The sequence below is a fragment of the Apus apus genome, chromosome Z, assembly GCF_020740795.1.
Source record: "Apus apus isolate bApuApu2 chromosome Z, bApuApu2.pri.cur, whole genome shotgun sequence".
Classification (NCBI taxonomy): Eukaryota; Metazoa; Chordata; class Aves; order Apodiformes; family Apodidae; genus Apus; species Apus apus.
In genome coordinates, this window is record NC_067312.1 from 12,185,816 (window position 1) to 12,204,432 (window position 18,617).

At 41.9% G+C, this 18,617-nt stretch overlaps 1 protein-coding gene across 1 annotated transcript in view; it reads right to left on the minus strand.

Moving 5' to 3' along the window:
* Window positions 1-18,617, minus strand: part of NPR3 (natriuretic peptide receptor 3) — a 51,580-nt gene that overhangs the window by 18,091 nt on the left and 14,872 nt on the right. Inside the window, exon 4 of the mRNA XM_051643258.1 lies at window positions 5,419-5,554. Coding sequence (XP_051499218.1) covers window positions 5,419-5,554 — 136 coding nt within the window. The remainder of the gene's footprint in view (window positions 1-5,418; window positions 5,555-18,617) is intronic.

The window sequence follows — 18,617 nt, forward strand, 5'->3', positions numbered from 1 at the left end:
AAGAAAAGGAGGCTGAGGGGAGACCTCATTGCCTTCTACAACTACTTGAAAGGAGGTTGCAAAGAATTAGGCACTGGTGTCTTCTCACAAGCAACTAGTGTTAGAACAATAACAAATGGTTTCAAGCTGCACCAGGGGAGGTTTAGACTAGACATTAGGATGAACTTTTTCACTGAAAGGGTTGTTAGACCTTGGAACAGGCTGTCCGGGGAGGTGGTTGAGTCACCATCCCTGGGTGTGTTTAGAAGTCATCTAGATGTGGCACTTGGGGATACAGCTCTGAGCTGAGCTTGGCAGAGCGGGGTTAGGGGTTGGACTCAATGGTCATAAAGGTCTTTTCCAACCTAAGTGATTCTGTGATTCTATGGTTCCAGTCTCTTGCATGTACATCAAATAGGCTCTTAAAATCCATCAAACAATACCAGTTAACTAAGGTGAAGACATTATAAGACTTTACTGATATGCTTTATCACCTCAGGTATTGTCAAATGTGATCATTCACTGCCTGACATGTAGCCATTTACACCAATGCAACTCAAATAGGCACCATTTTACATCCATGTTACACTAACTGCATGACTAAACCAGGCACAAACAGCAGAAAGTCAGGTTCTCAGTGTCTGAAAACCAGAACAGAGAAGTCAGATATTCAGCCAGAGTGCAAATTCCCCTCAACATACCTAATGGTAGTAAACATGCAATAGATTAACACACCTACATTTAGGTGTTCTCTGTTCCTGCTTAGTGATGTCATGAACGTTTAAATTAACTTACTGCAATTTCAAAAACATGTTGTGGTCATCAAAAGATCATTGTCAAGCATCTGTTTCACTATAACAGTACACTAATCAAACAATTGCCAATGCAATTGTTGGAGTAAAACAGGATGGGTATAACAACTACTCGGCTGTGAAAGCCCTGGAAGAGGACACTATCAAGATCTGCAAAGTCCTTGCCTACACAGCAATTTGGATTCTGGATCTGACAGAACGCATTAACTGGAACAGACCAGAAAACCAAAACACAGTTTTTGGAAGTAGGTACTAAAATTTGCTGAACCTCCTAATTCCTGTGGCATTTTTTTTAATGGGAAAGACTAATTCTTAACTTTTCCATCCATGTAAAACAAATAGTTTCACATATTGAGATTTCAAAGAAAGTGACTCTGCTCCTCTATTCCACTCTGGTAAGACTCCACTTGAGTAATGTGTCTAGCTCTGGAGTCCTCAGCACTGGAAAAACCCTGTTGGAGCAAGTCCAAAGGAGGGCCACAAAAATTATCAGAGGGCTGGAGCACCTCTCCTATGCAGACAGGCTGAGAGAGGTGGGGCTGTTCAGCCTGGAGAAGGCTTCAGGGAGACCTTGTAGTGGCCTTTCAGTACTCAAAGACAGAGACAAACTTTTTAGCCCAGCCTCAAGCAACAGGAAAAGGGCTAACAGCTTTAAACTAAAAGAGTTTAGACTACCTGTAAGGAAGACATTTTTTTACAATGAGGGTGGTAAAGCACTGGAACAGGTTGCCCAGAGACGTGATAGACATCCAAGGTCAGGTTGGATGGGGCTCTGAGAAGCCTGATCTAGTTGAAGATGTCCCTGGTCACTGCAGGGAGGTTGGATTAGATAAGCTTTAAAAGTTCCTTCCAACAAAAACCATTATACGAGTTCCTGCAACATTCTTCCTTAAGAAACTCACTTAGGAAATTCTGAAAAAATCTTAATGAACAACTGGGTTTGGATGAAGGCAGAAGGATTTTATCCAGACCCTCATTTGTTCTAGTATGTTAGATAATTACATGAAGAAAATTTTGCTGCTTTTTCTGTGGAAATACTAGTGAACTGAAAACACTTCTCAAGAAAAAGTGCCCTGCGGTCACACCAGGGTGTCTCTAACAAGAAAGTTAAGTAAGAAATCCTTCGATCACCTCAGCCTTATGCTTTCCTAAGGAGTTGATGCTGCCTGTGCAGCTGTGGCTGGCAGACTGTGAGCACTGCAGTAAAGAGCATCCACATCTCGTTGGAGTTCTGATGGGTCAGAGCAGGCTGTAAAATGAAGTGTCCAGGCAACTGGATATCTATCTGTCAGCAGTTAAATTAATGTAATTAATGAAACTGAAGTTCTCATTATCAAGGCCTGCTGTCCTGGTTTGAGCCAGGATGAAGCCAATTTTCCTTTTTACTGATTTTTTTCTTCAGTGAGCTTTCTTTTAAGCAGCAACATTCTGTTCTACCTAGGCTGATAAGACAGTGGAATGTTTTTCTGACTGCTGGGGCTTCAAGGCTGCACCTTCACTCTGTTGGCTCAGACACTACGGGGAGATCTGTGACCCCCCCGTAGGAGGCTGAGTTAGACAGACAGAAAAATTGGCCAGAGATATTCCATTCCATATATCTACGTAAGCTCAGAGGAAGGTCAGAGATCACAAAAGACAACTTCCTTCCTTTCTTCTTCTCCCCTTCTCTTCCATCCATGGCCGGCGTCCGGAGAGGTCTCCGTCCATCCATCACCATCGACCCTTATGCTCGAGCTCTCCTGACCCTCGTCACTCTGTGCTCTCTCCAGCAGCAGCTCCGGGATTTCTTGGAACTGTTCCAGCTCAGGAGATGCTGTGGGAGTTGCTGGGCTTGGGGGGAGGCGAGAGGTTTTTGCTCATATCTGAACATATTTGTATATAATTGTATATATTTCTTATATCATTAGTGTTTAATTAAAGCTGTGTAGTTTAGTTTTCAATCCAGCCAAGTCTCTCTCTTTTTCTCTCTCTCCTTTCCTACCTGGGTGGGAGGGGGAGGGATTGAGAGCATTGTTGTCAGACCTGATTCAAACAGTGACACCTGCAAAAGTTTAAGTGACTTACAAAGTTTCAGTCCTGCAGCAGAGCCTGGTGGGTGTATGCATGGATTGTGTTCTGCAATGCTGCATCCACTTCAAAAAGGGGCTTCCAGGCAAAATAAAGGGAAATGACTTTTCTAAAAGGACTTACTTGAAAGACACCAAGTTAAAGGCTTCTTTCAAAATCAGGTTTATCCTTGTAAATTCTGTCCAGCATCCCTGTCCACAGGGATGAGATGGCATATGATTTACATGGCATTTCGACCTTTTCACCTGCACCTTTACAGCCCAACTTGACAGCTACACTTTCAGAATAACTGACAGGTCAGCCAGCAACAACAAACCAGTTTTCACAAGCAGGGAAAGAGGGCATATTTTTAACTCCTGGATGGTTGTACAAGAAAGGTGTGAGAATCAACTGTGTAATCAACATGGAGCATATGGTAGTGTAACAGACTAGCATGGACACACCAGCTGGTGGCTTCCTGGAGCAGAGAAGGAGTAGTAGAGAAAACACAGGCTGTGCTGGGGCATCTGTTCATACACAGTATAACTGCACAGGCAAATCCTTAGACACCAGATTCCCCTCTGCTGTAATAGTGTGTTCTAGGAAGCCATGAATGTGAAGGGAGGTAGCGGGACATCAAACACAACATCTTCAGCTGGTACAAAGCTTTTACAATGACTGCAACAGGCATAATGTAAAGAAATTCCTCTGTTGCCTTAACGTCTCCTGATGACCCTTTTGGCTTGTGTTCAGGCCACAATTTGAGAACAGAAAAAAGGTTTGGAGCTGCTGTCCTTCTGGCCTTCCTCTGCTATGCCCAATGTGCTCTTGACAACCTAGCCACTGAGGTTTTTCTTACACAATCAGTGCTTATCAAGAATCATAGAATCATAGAATCATAGAATCCTAGGGGTTGGAAGGGACCTCGAAAGATCATCTAGTCCAACCCCCCCTGCCAGAGCAGGGTCACCTAGAGTACATCACATAGGAACGCATCCAGGTGGGTTTTGAATGTCTCCAGTGAAGGAGACTCCACAACCTCTCTGGGCAGCCTGTTCCAGTGCTCTGTCACTCTCACAGTAAAAAAATTTTTTCGGATATTCACCTTGAACCTCCTGTGCTCCAATTTACACCCATTACCCCTTGTCCTATCACTGGTCATCACTGAGCAGAGCCTAACTCCATCTCCCTGACACTCACCCTTTACGTATTTGTAAACATTGATGAGGTCACCCCTCAGTCTCCTCTTCTCCAAACTAAAGAGACCCAGCTCCCTCAACCTTTCCTCATAAGGGAGATGTTCCACTCCCTTAATCATCTTTGTGGCTCTGCGCTGGACTCTTTCCAGCAGTTGCCTGTCCTTCTTGAACTGAGGGGCCCAGAACTGGACACAATACTCCAGATGCAGCCTCACCAATGCAGAATAGAGGGGGAGGAGAACCTCTTTTGACCTACTAACCACACCCTTTCTAACGCACCCCAGGATGCCATTGGCCTTCTTGGCCACAAGGGCACATTGCTGGCTCATGGTCATCCTCCTGTCTACCAGGACCCCCAGGTCTCTTTCACCTACACTACTCTCCAGCAGGTCAGCCCCCAACCTATACTGGGACATCGTGTTGTTCTTCCCCAAATGCAAAACTCTACACTTGCCCTTGTTGAATTTCATCATGTTTCTCCCCGCCCAACTCTCCAGCCTGTCTAAGTCTCTCTGAATGGCAGCACAGCCTTCTGGTGTGTCAGCCACTCCTCCCAGCTTGGTGGGAAATGTTTCCCTCTCTTATGCATCTCCATAGGAGATCTTGCCAATTCCACACTAAAAGATTGAAGTATTTTAAGAGATGGATGGAAATATCCTAAGAGATGACTGATTAATCCAATAACCCTTGGTTTCTTTACTATAATCCCTACCTGGCAAAAGCACCTGCATCCCTTTGCATCAGCAGGCTGACATACAAATGCCATTTTCACTGTGGAACTGAAGGATTAGCATAGAAAGTCACAGTGCTGTTCAGTTGCTGCCTCTGAGATAACATGCACAGCTCCTGAAAGGAGGCTGAGGGGAAATCCTTCCAGGGCCCAAAGGAGCTCTGTCAAGAAACAAACAAAAAAGAACCCTGGCACCTGCTTGCTTCTATCCATTCCCAGGCTTTTAAGATAAAGTCAAGTGGAAAAAATGAGGCAATCTCAGAGCTAATAGATGCATATGAGTAAAATGAGCAGCTGTAATCTTTTCAAAAACAAAGAAGGAGCCTGAGAAAATTATTGCTATTTCTTTACAACATCAGTGAGGGTCATTAAATTGTTAGGAGTTTTTTGAGCTGAGTAAGACCTCAGGGGTTGGTGGAAAAAAAACCAAACAAAACCACCAACAACAGAAAAAACCAACCAACCAAAAAAAAACCCACAAAAAACCCCCAACAACAACTGGTGAGACATGTGAGACAGACTTGAAACATGTATATGGTTTTAAAATGTTATTCTCTTATTTATCAGTGAAATAGGCATGGGTCCTTGCTCTGCACACACAAAGACCTAATTTTTTTTTACTTGAAAGTTGGAATTTCATATTATCTCTTACCTTCGTATGTTCTGTTCCGTGTTTGCTGAACAATTTTTTCCCCATCTCTCTTACTGAAACCAAACTTCAGGACTTCCTGTAAAGCTAGAGCATAAAGAAGAATAGCATCATGGAATCCTTCCACAAACATGTTCACCTAAAAAAAAAAAAAAGAAAAAAAAAAAAGAAAGAAAGAAAAAAAAAGCAATGGAAATTGACGTATGAAAAACTTTTATTCCATATGGAACTGATTAACTAGAGGGGATCTCCAAATTAACCAAAATTATTAATTTGGAGGGTATTTTCTCAACTGCTGGAACACAAAGGAATGTCTCTCAAAAACACCCAGGCAAGTTTTGACCCATTTTAAAAAACATTCAACTACTATCGACTGCTCTGAACATTCAAATCACACTTTAATGTTGTGTCTGAATAGCTCTGCAGATAGGGGAGAAATTTGCAGATGGCAGTTCCCATGCCCAGATGCACGAATTCTGCAGCTGAGCACAGGAGATTCTGGAAGGTGCTGAGCACTCTCACCCCACAGCAGCAAGTATGTCCACCTCCCCCTATGCAGAGGGCTCAGCACCTCTCAGGATTGGGAAGTATGTTCTGTCATGATTTTTTTTGGAGAGCACAACCGGTGGCTTTGCTTTTTTAATGATTACCACTTCCAATTCTGGCCCTTGTTCAGCTGAGCATCTCTCTGCTAGCAAATGAGCCATGGAGGAAACTACTTACCCTCTACAGTAATGTGTTCTCTGGAACTGCCAGGAGAACAGTTTTGTGTCCTTTACAGTTGTTTTTTTTTCAGTAAGTTACATGAAATATTGCTTTCTAACTGTAATGTAAAAGAAGACTGCTGCCAATCAGCTCTGCTTCCCACAGGTCTACACAGGCAACCTACAGCTTTTGGTCGACATCATAACTATAATACCAACAGTTAAAAGTACAGTGCTGTGGAAACATTACAGGTTTCTTCACAGAAGAGTGGTGTGCTTCAGCAATAAAGCCATAATTTTTGTAATACCTGAGTTCAGATGGATAACCATCAGCACAGGCACACAGACAAGGCTTGAGCAGCACAGGTATTCCTCTTTTGTAAGCAGCAACTCACATCTCAGCAGTGCAATTCACCCAGGCTTGATGCACAATACAGAATTAATTTGTTTTTCAGCTGCAATAACAATGTTTCCATTCACTCAGAGTTTCATTACAATGGAAAAGTTCCTGACATCCTAGCAAAGGCAAAATCAATTATTATACCACAGTATGGGGGCTTTTTGCCATTTCCAGTGAACAACCCACCTCTACAAATATTCTCCGGGATAGAAACAACAGTTACCTTATCTTCTACCCATGTATCTAAACAATTTAAGATGTCAATAATCAAGTGCTATTTTACTCCCACAGTTTTAGATGCACATTAAAATGATAAAAGGTAAAAACATGTAGAGATTTAAGTAACTGCTCCATAGATAAGAAGTATTACATAGTTGATTGGCTGAGCCAAACTAACCAGGCCTCTGGTAATGTAATTACATGCAAAACATTCCTTCACTTTTAAACCACCTGCCAACAGTAAAGAGAATTTTGGATTTATTTACTGATAATACAAGTGTTTACAGTGTTCTAACATGTAAAAATGGACTTTTATATAACTCCAACTTGTTTCATTAAGAAAAAGCATCACCAGTTTAGATGAAGAGCCCACAGTGCTACAGAAGGCACAGAAAAGCTCAGCTCAGTCTGACAGCCAAAGACTAAAAGGCAGCTGCAGTTATTTTGAGCTAAGGAAAAAACATAAAAGAAGAGGTGAAAGTCAGGCTTTTGGTGGAATAACAAGAGCTGATGGACAGAGTGCACACTAGGACAGGCTTTGCCAACAGCAGGTTTAATTGTTCAGAACTGAATAAAAAAAAACCCCAAGCCAGGAAACCACAGATCTTGACAACTGCTTCATGTGCCAGCATTAGAGTCCAAGTGGCCTGTGGATGATCAAACATGGGCTTTCTTGAGGTGACACTCATTCTCTCAGGAGAGATACGAACCTCTCTAGTTGCTTTACCTCCCTGCTGGCTGATTTACAGCTTGTGGCTGGCACCCATTTCAAGGAAAGCTATTTGTCACTTCCTTTGTCCATGACAAAGACCTCTCAGTGTTACACAACAACCTTCAAAATCCATTTTGTCAGCTAATTTGCTCAATCTGATATCTACCCATGCCACCACCCTGGAAATCCTTCTCTAGACACTGCAGATTTGCTAGATAACCCCTGTCAAAACTCATTTGGCAATTTGGGAGGTTGCTGCTGCAGCCCCTTGCCTTTACTCTTGACCAAAAGCCCTGACATTATGTACAAAAAATCACATTAGAAAATCAGCAGAAGATCATTTGTGCCAGCCCTCAGTTCCTCAGGCAGAAAAAAATAAAACACAAACCAACAAACTAGCATTTTATCTTACATTTTCCGAGAAGGTGAAACTGCTGGTATTTTATGCCATTTCAAATCTTCTAAAAGAATAGTATTTACTGATTACTGATGGGACTGCACCTGCACTCCCAGGGCATACCCTGGGCACACAGGCTACTTTTCACACTAGTCCAGTAGAATGTTTGAACACTTGAAAGTTATTGAAATGAGACACGGGATGCCATGAAGCGCATAAAGTTTTCCTGCATATTATCTTGCTTGATCACTTAAAAGTTACCATGATCTTACATGGAGAAGGGGTTGCACAATGTGTAAGACTGTTCTAAACTTGCAAGCAAAATACATCAGAGATGGGAGGATAACATATTACCATGTGAAGTAATGGCTTCAGAGTTTGAACTCTTTCTTTGTTCTGTTTTCCACCTGTGCAGACCTCACTCAGGTTCATTTTTCAGCCCTGTCACCTGTGATTGTCTACAAGAGATCCTCTGAGTGGAGAAAGAGTAAAATTTGTTCCATCTGATACCTACCACTCTAATCTTAATAGAACAGTGTCTCAAGTCATACAGTCAGTTCTGCATAACATAAACTGTTAATGCTACCTCATTTACCTTATCAGTATAAAGGATTTTTTTTCTTCTTACTTTTTTTTTTATTTATTATTTTAACATAGCTTCTGTTCTGCATCGAGTCCTATCAGAAATTACGAAACTGAGTGATACCAAATTTTCCTCAAGGATTTTTATACTTCATGGTCTGTGATTATCTGAACTTTAGAATACCTGACAATAAGAATAAATAACACTTTAAAAACCTCCTCCATCCTTCCTTTACTGCAGAAAAAGGGTTAAAAAGGACTAGAGGAGATACATGTTCCATGAACATGTCTAATACGGACCTGAGTAAATGTGAAGATGTCTTGACAGGTTGCTTGAAGGTCTCCATGGTAATTAATAATGTGTGGTTCAACATCAGACAGCCCTCAGGACAAAACTAAATGGATTATAAAAGCTAGTAAAGATCCACTAATCTTTCAGGTAATTAACAGTTATTTTAGTTGAGCTCTAAAAAAAAAAAGTTTCTGATGGTAGTATTTTCCTTTTGATTTATGCTGGCTTTTAATTACAGGTGTGAGCTGAGCTTCAAATGCTGTGATCATAATCTGCACATCAGGCCTACTAAAATCTTGCTGTCCCTGCACAGCAGAGCCACCCCCCACTGCATCAGCAATGTGAGTGGCAGCAGAGAAGATGCCAAGTTTGCTGAACGTCTTTGGAGGCTGCAATGCAAATACGTGAACATCCCCCTGATGAGATACCTTCCTTTCACATCCCATTCAACTACACATATACCTAAAGAGCAGGTAAGCCAACTGCATCACTGGATGAGACAACCACACGTTTGCGTCTTTTATTTTCCAACCCCTCTACTTTAATTAGCCATCTTCCATCAGAAAAAAAAAAAACCAACAACCCTCTCCATGGAAATCACATGAATGAATTTTACACAGTTCAAGGTTATAGTTCCCCAAGCAGCTATACTGTGACCACACTATTCATATATACCAAGGTGTTAATAGCATACACAGCAATGCAAAATACTACCGACATGGAAGACAGCCAAGCTTCAGCTACACAGGACCCATAACTTTCCATATCCTGCCTGCCCACTATTAAGTAAGCTTATTCTCTTCCACCTGGAACTGCCCAGCTCTGAATCACTGCAATTACAGCAATTCATACCACTTCAAGTGCTAGGTGGGGAGGATCATAATCACTTCTTCTCTACTGCAAAAGCAAAAAGCTAACACTTCCCAAACTGGGTCTCTGCATCTACCTTCCAGTACTTCTACTGTGATTTTCAAGTTGCCAGACTACAGTCCCAGTCAAAATCAGAGAGAATCCTGGAGGATTTCATGGCATGTACCCAGATATTTTGCAAAAATGTCACCAATTTACATACTTGACATGATGCTCAGATGAGCCAATGCTTCCTGAAAGTCCATTGATACTTCAGTCACTTTCAGATTAGTCCACAGGGATGAAACTTCAAGCAATCTAGTATGGAAGTTTGAGCCTATAAACATATGAAGTTCATCTAACCTCACGAGTATGAATACTGTGAATGAACCCTCATTAATTTCAGCAATCCAGTGTTACAGTGTAAAACTATAGCATGACAGTAAAATTATGGCAACAAAGCTCAAGTACAGCAACTATATTTCAAGTATATACATGTTATACATGTTCAAAACAACCACACCATCTTGGTTCACCTGCTTCATGACTATGGATTTCTCCAGCACAGCAACACATCTCGCAGTTTAGATAGATATTTTCCTACTATCTCATGCTGGTTCAATGTGTCTCAATAAAACAGCCTTTTCTAAGAAGCTGCAATTTAACTGTCAGCTCTCATGTTTTAATCCTTATTCATCAGTCCAATTACAATTACAGTCCTTCTTTTATGAGCTTTTCTGAGAAACCCTGATGTAGCTCACTTTTTTTTCCATGCATTTCTTGACAGGTACCTTTAGTTGTCTTCTGTCAATTGACTCACTATCCAGCAATACACTCTTCACTTAATTTTGGAGCTGGGATGTTTTTCTTTGATACCTTTTGCTGATGTTACATGCTCCCATTCAGGTCATTGCCACTGCTGATACCATTGTTACTAGTACTCCTTTATACTCCTGGGATGTCCAGAGGCCCTTTGCAGTTCCCTGTTAAGTTGCTATGCCCTACCTCTGACATGCACAAATCCAGAACGATCCACATACAGTAGATGATAGAGAAGCACAACTGATTCAGTTTTGTGGGGTTTTTTTTAAGAAAAAATATAATTGCTACAAACTTCTGTAGATTTTCTGTTACACTTTTAGTTTGCATAAACTCAGTAAGAAACTCTGTACAGAGGTGAGATGTAGGTTGAGAATGTGAAGCTGAGGGAAGAATATTCTTACATCTGAGCATTACCTGCAAACAGGCAAAGTGCTTTTCAAACCAGCAATGCTGTGTTCAGTTTCAGCTTTACAGTAATCTATTCATCCTACTGCCATAATACTACTGCATTATCAACCTGGATGTTACTATAATAACAAGATTACTACAACTCTCATTAACTCACTGTTTGGCTCCTCAGATCCTCGTGTGCTTTCTTAATGCCACTATGCAATAGAAACTCAAGAGTTCCTAAATCTCACCTGTAGATAACAGCTACTCCCATGACTGGAACTGGGATTTCAAGGACTCCAAAGTATACCAAATGCAAGGCCATAGGATTCAGCCACAGGCAGCTGTCATAAACAGCATGTCTCAGAGTGGCTACAGACATGGGTAGATGACCTGACCTGTTTTCACAGAGATTACATCACTGTGAAAGCAGTCCAGCAACTGGAAAAGTAGGATAAAGCTGTAAAACTGTTAATCAGAGCTGTACGTTTAGATGTCTAATACTAAAAATACAGCCTGTTCACTTGGGCAACCAGCCTGCTTCCCTGATGGAGTTGGACCTTAGTGGTTCAAAGGAACAGGAAAGGAACAGGAAGGGAAAGAGAAAAATAATAGAAACACATGCCTTCTCCAGAGACGGTCATTTCCTCAATATTTAATTCACAACTGAAAAAGAACACATGGCTTTAGGCCAAATTCTGGGCAACACAACTGTAGCCAAGGACAGCCTCTCACTGTATTCACTGATATCAACCCTCTATAAATACATAAATACATTAGCTGGCACATGCTCAAGAACACATGAGGCCAGAGCTCAGGACTTGGTTTTCTAAAAGACAAATAACTGTCCCAAATCTCATTTGTTATTTGGGGCTGGAACACAAATGCCTCCCTAGAAAAAGAGGATGAGCACTTCCCAGTGTAAGGAGATGTCCTATAACAATAAAATTTTGTGCATATTTATTCAAATACTGTTGCATCAATTTCATCTTTCAAAGGGAAACCCATCTAAGACATTTCTTACAGGGGAGCATGTGACTGTTATATGAATTCTGCAAACTGAGGCTTATACTCTACTTTTAAATCATAGATTAAAAATTCAGCACTGCAGTCAAATAAGACATCACTTCCCCTTAATTTCAAGGAGGCTTCTTCCAGCAAGGCTGCCTGCCTGTTGCCATCTCCTTGCTGGAATTCATTGGTGCAGCAGTAACACCCAGTGCAGACATCCTCTGCCCAAGCACTCTGCATGCCAGGCCATGTAACCCCAGCTTGAGGACTCTGCAATTTAAGTGCAAGTTAAGAAAGAAGGCTAAGGCAGAAAAACCTGGGTGATGATGACCTCTGGGAGCAAGGAGTAGTCACAGCCCATCAGCCATCCACCATGAAAGAGCCTGCAAGGACCATTTGAGAGATGAGAAGTACAGAAAGATCCTTGGTTTTACTGCTCTGTTTTATTTGAACACAACGGTGCTCTGTTATAGCTAAGTCATTTTCCTTCAGGGTAAGACCATGCCTTTGCCTACCTTCACTGTTCAGCCATGCATCTGACCAGCTGGGACACAAGCTGATGTGCACCCCAGGCATTCCATAGCATTGCTACCTTTGCTCCATGTAGACAAGAGGATGCTTACACATCTGAAACACAACCAGAGCCAAACTCCCAGCCACTTTAAAGCAAGATGTGGACCAGAAGCGAGCCCTTTGTTCCACAGAAAGGTCTGCTGAAATGAAATGAACAAGAATTAAAGAATTAACAACCAATGCCTGGGATTTACTTTCAAAAAGCTGACAAATTCAGAGAGTTAAGACATTTTGTCAGAGAAGGTTATTTTCTTGCTAGGGAAAGAAAATTAACCACAAAGACAGCTCCTCTGCCCTTATATTTCTTCATTCTTCCTGCTCACTTCCTTGTTTTTCTTAATATCCTATCCTTGAAAAACTGGTAGATTTACTCACTGTAAACCACTGGGGCAGACACAAGTTGCTCTTCTGTCTCAATAGTGAATTGAAACAGAAAACAATTCAGTCCCAGTCTGCAGGGGAGCTGTGCTGTGAAACACCAGCTAAAACACCACACACACAGTGACAACTGAGATGCAGAACCCTTTCACCCTGCTCCTTGTGAGAGCTGCCCATTCTTTGTTCGTTGCTTGCAAACCTCTCCTATCACCGTCTAGAAAACCATTCTAAGCCCCTCCTACCTGCTGTCAACAGGCCAGGCAGAAACCTGCTCCTTCCATTGAACAGAGACATGAGAATTGTCACTTCAGCAGATTTAGAGCCTTACCCACAGTCAGCTCACATCGAGAGGCTCTTACTGTTGCAAATTTGTATGAACTTTGGACCAAAATCTTAGCCTAACACACAGGATCTCAGACCGCCCCTCAGACACCCTTTTGTTTGTCCAAAGCAAGAAACAGACAAGCTCATAACTGCCCCACTCCAGGAATGGGGAACACTTCTGCTGACAGATTTTCTCCCTGCAGAACTGTGTGGGATTTCTTCCTGACTCTATCCAATGAGCTCACCAAATCCTTCTGCAAGTTGGAACCAGACTTTTTACCCTCTGTGGTTTTGGTTCCCATATTACCTGTTAATATTGGTCTCAAAGGAGTGCAACTGATGTAGCTAAGAAGCAGAACTGTTTTGCACCAGAAGTGAACTACCTACAGAACAATCATTTAGTAGACTTTTAAGTTTATATATACTTTACACACGTACCATCCACCCATGTAATCTAACTCTAAAGGGCTCTAAGCCACCTATCAAGGAAAAGGGCAGAACCAAAGAATGCGTTAATGTGCTCCTACAGTTAAGATGCAATCCATGCCCCAATGTTCATAAAATATCTCTCACTCCAGATAAAAAATAAATGTAAAGAACCTCTAGCACAAAGCACTGTATTATCATTGCTTGAATACTGAAGAGATCTTAACTGGAAAAGATACAGCTGTCACTTAAAAATTAACCATTCTACTTTTTTAGGATTTCCTGTCTTCTCATGAACTACATGGTCATTTGTGTGATGAGTTACAAAACTATACTCAGAAGTCATCCCTGTAGTTACAATGGTGAAACATGAGAGATATTAAAGAAGTTATTCTTGTCAGCTGAACTCACAAATAAAACACTCTTGTGTTTTAGATTTTTCTAAGGATCCCACTGGTAGTCTGATGGCAACCTGGTACACAGTTGTAATGAATGCTTGTATTTTAAGTTAGCATTATGCAAACTTTGGGACATTTAAATTGCAGATAAATACCTAGTAACAAAAAAAACCCACACCAGTCTTTTAATTAGATATTAATTCTAAATGTCAGCAAGCATGTTTGTTTTTCGAGCAGGAACATATTTCAATTTTCAGGGTGACATAGCCACTCATCTGAAAAAATTAGTTCCACTTGCTAAAATAAGCTGACTGGTTTAAATAAATGCAGAGCTAGGACAAACAGGAAGGGCATTTTTTTGTTAAATGTTTATCCTTGTACAATGTGCAATTGTTTTGACTTATCACCAAACCAGGAAAGTCATGGAAATATTTTGTTTTCTATACTAAAAACTCTCAAGGTCACATCAATTCTCATGCAAAACTCAAGTGAAACATCACTAAATCACTGCTGAGCAAACTCAGATGTTCAAACTGAATTTACCTGTGCTACACTAGCTGGTGAATAAACAGTATGAGGGTGGGCTGGTGAAATCTTCGATGGGTTAAAGAGCCATTTGAGGAAAGGACTATGGTATTTCTGCTTTGCAACAGGTTAGCAACGACTGCCCAGCAGATCGATCGCTTGCTTTAAATACAGTCTTAAGGGCTGAATAAACACCTATGATTTAGGCACAGCCAAAAGTAGTATTCAGCTCAAAAGTATGCTTGGAGCTGGGATTAGTCACCTAAGATCCTTATTCAGCACCAGGCAAAAACTAAGCACACAAAACCAGGATTCATAAGCACCAGCACCCTGCCTCACCCTTGCCAGAGGGTGGTGGGAAATGAGGGATGGACATGACCCTGTGACTCTCACACAGGCAGGTAACCAACTCCTGCTGCCTGGAGATGCAGTTAAGTCTCTACAAAAACCCCACATGGAGCCAGTCCTTTCAAATCTCCAGCGTCTTTCATCTAAAGGCCTTGGGGCTCTGACTGCTGTGTAAGCATGAGAGAAATCCGAGATCAAATCCTTGTTTTGAGGGAATCTGAACTCCACCCTTCCCCTGCCCTGTCTGCAGGGCAACCTGTGGTGCCTGTGCCCCAGGGCTGAAACCCAGGTGCTGGGGGAGAGGGATGACCTGCCAGCAGCTGGGGTACTGCTGAGCTGGAAGTAAATCCTTGGCCAGAATAGGCCACCTGAGGCTGAGGTTGCCATGACAAATGATCCTTTTATTAAATACCAGGGTAAATGAGCATGCAAATCATAAACCTTAATGGCATGGAACTAATGCAAACCCTCAGGCTGCTTTTAATCATGCTTCCTTTCCAAACAATTTAAAAATTAATGACCTGGTTTTGTTATTTTCCTGCAGATACTGGATACCTGATGAGAGGTCTTAAGGTGGCTGATTAACCACCCCTTTGCTGGCATACCAGCAAGGATCCCACTAGCACAGGAACAGAGAAGTACAGCAGCTATCGCAGCATATGTACCTGCCAGCAAACTGCAATGTTCCAGCTACATAACTGGAACATGTCCTTCCACTCTCCAGGAGCAGTGTGGCAGTTAACAACTCAAAATTTTAGGATTTACAAACTCTCCAAAAGGCTAAAACCTCAGTCTTTCAGCTTCTTGCTTCCTTACTGACTGCCTGATCCCTGAGATCCTGCTTGATTTTGCTTTCTAAGGTATTTGGAAGCCTGCAGTCTGGTGGACTAACTGGATGCACTGCAGCAATGTGTGTCCCATCGAATGTAAATGTACTCCTGCCTGCTGAATGTCGCCTTGTTCCCAGCCACCAAGCAAAGGGAGCCCAGAGCTCCTCACCTACCCTCCTCCCATTGTCCTGTGCCCCTTTCTCATGCCCCTCTTATTCAGTTGCTCTGGGACATAGACAGTCCTTGTCTTTTCAATCTGCCTTGATATATTAGTTCTTGGAATGGACTAAACTGTTTCATTTTTGTCTCAGGATTCTCTTCCTCATGAAAGAAACGTCCACTAAAGAGAGAAGGAACCTTTTAAGTATCCTCCTGTGGGTTCCTATGGCTTCTTACGTGCACAGGAACACCACTGCCTGTATTCACCCAGCCTGTCCTCACAGGCTGACTACATTAAAGCCCCTCCAGTAGAAGAACTGCTAAATATCCACTTGGAAAAAAAAGCAAGAGCTGGCAGCGTGGTCCATCAATCTTCTCCTACAGCTGAGCTCTGCTACCTGCCTATGCTCCACCACTGCACACACACCCAGGAGACTTGACTCACCCTCCTTTTAAAAGGTCTGTCCCTTTGTGAAGTGAGTCTTTCTCAGAGCTATGTTCAGGTTGCTTAACCTCCCAGCACTCAGCCTTAGAAAATGAATGGGCTGATGTATAGAGACCACAGACTTGAGGTACTGCTGATTGCCACCTAAGCCAGGCTTCAAGAAGACTTGTTACCTGAAAGTCACAAAGTTGGACCTTGCCCTGCTGTCAATCAGGATCACTTTCATCATATCAATAGCTCAAATGAGTAAAGAAAAGCTGCCGTCAACCACCTCAGCATTGGATCTGCCCCTGTGAAGGCAGCCATCCCTTCTGCCCTGGGGTTCTCAGGCAAGAAATACACATTTCTGGCCTTGAAGAACTGTCCTTCATTTATGCCCTTAAAGAAAACAAAACGTGTCTCCTTCCCTCCAACCCTTGCCACCCTCCTGACCAAACTCTCTGATTGAACTGTTTGACTCAGACAGATTCCAAACACCGAACTCCTAACCCAGTCTGTGTTACCACAGTGTGAGGCTACCAGCTCAGGTGAACCCTCCACAACACCAAGGCTGGAGCATCCCATTAGCCATCTGGCAAGCACACCACTCCCACCAGAGCAGCTTCCAGCTGCCTGCCCAGGACACTGCTGCTGGCTGCAACAGCATCCTGGCACCACACAGGCTCACCCAAGCATCCCACCTCATTCCTGCCTTGTTGAGCTGAGGGGTTTTACCAGTTAAAGAGGAAACTTTCAGCTGAGTGTGATTGTCATAAGCTACTCATGTCTTGTAGAATGTGTTAGCTGCTAGTTATTACAGGTTTTTTTTGTTTTTAAGTGTAATTTTGTGCCAAATGAGATATATAGTCTTTCCTTGCGTTCATTCAAACATCCAGAGCCAAGCCTGAGGACTGTTTAACATCAGATTAGAAAATCCTAAGATTTACAAAAAACAAGACCTCAATGGGACAAATTAGTTTTTGGGCCATTAGCAAAGCAAATGGTATGAGGCATTAGAAGAAAAACAGTCTATGAGCTTTGCTGGAAGACATATTTTTTTACACTTTATTATTGGAAATACGGTGTGTTTCTAGCAAGTACTTCAAAGGGAGAGTGCCTTGCCCATAAATGTCTGAGTGTCTGTTTAGTAAAGTAGAATGTGAATATCTGTGAAACCCAAGTAAAAACATGGGGCTATGGAAAATATACAACATATATATGAATATCAACTCTAAACTTTCACATTCCCAAAGAGTTCAGATGTTACTATTTTCAGATATACCTACAGTTTTACACTATCTCCTTCATGGTTTAAGCCAGCTTTAAAAATATGCTTAGACAGGCTAGAAATACTAAACAGAAACTACTGGAAGAGAGAAGAAGAATTTCTTTCTTTTACTGTCTTTAATGACATCTATTAATGGCAAATAACATAGTATTACACTGTAGTTTTGCCTAAGACTCCAACATGGAAGACACTAGTCTTTCATATAATTAAGAAAGCATTAACTTCAGCAAAAAAAAAAAAGTGTCTGCTGTATTCAACAAATTTAGTAGTCCAGTGAGTTCAACACTGCTCTTTCAGAAACTGAAGACAACTCTCACTAATTCCAAGGGGTGAAGGGCTGGTCACGAAAATCTTAAATATGTTTTACTAATAGAATTCATCTTGTTAATAAGCTGGCATGTGAACCCATTTTTTCCTGCTGCTGAAAGCAGCTTGTAGTTTGTTTTTATTCTTTCAAACACAATTAGCAAAGCACTCCAGCAGCTGAATAGACCTATTCATTTGAACAAATTATTCCCTGGCAGGGTTTTGTTTTTTGGTTTTGTTTTTGTGTTGGTTTTGGATTGTTGTTGTGTTTTTTTTTAAATCTCCCCCCAGCTCTCACCCATCCTGGCATAGTCAGAGACACAAAAGCCTGCCTGTCATCAATCTTTCCTGCCTGTGCCTGAAAAAAGACTACTGGGACATACACTGCTGAATATGTTACATTTTCAGTGTCTCAGCGACATGATTGAATCACTCACTTCTCCCAACCCTTATCTTAGCTGGTGTACAATCCTAATTAAAAGGCTGACGTAAGGAATACACACAGGGAAGAGTCTGGCACGGATGTTATGGATGAGATGATAAAGTTTATGAGCACAGCTACCTCCCACATAGCTTTTGTAGTTAACTGTTGGAGCTTGAACGGTTGCTCTTTATGTGGACCACTTCTCATTTCAAAGGGCTGAGAATACTAAATCAAACAGACTTGTCCTTTTCTAATGGGTAGGAGCATCTCGCTAATCCAATTAATCTATGTTGCTCATTCTTTCACTGAGATAACTTTGCAGGCAAATTGGGCTCAAGTTCCCTTCTCCTGCTGCTCATCTTCGATGTGAAAAGGGCTGTGGGGAGGGTAAACCCCACACATCCACCTCACAAACAATGCT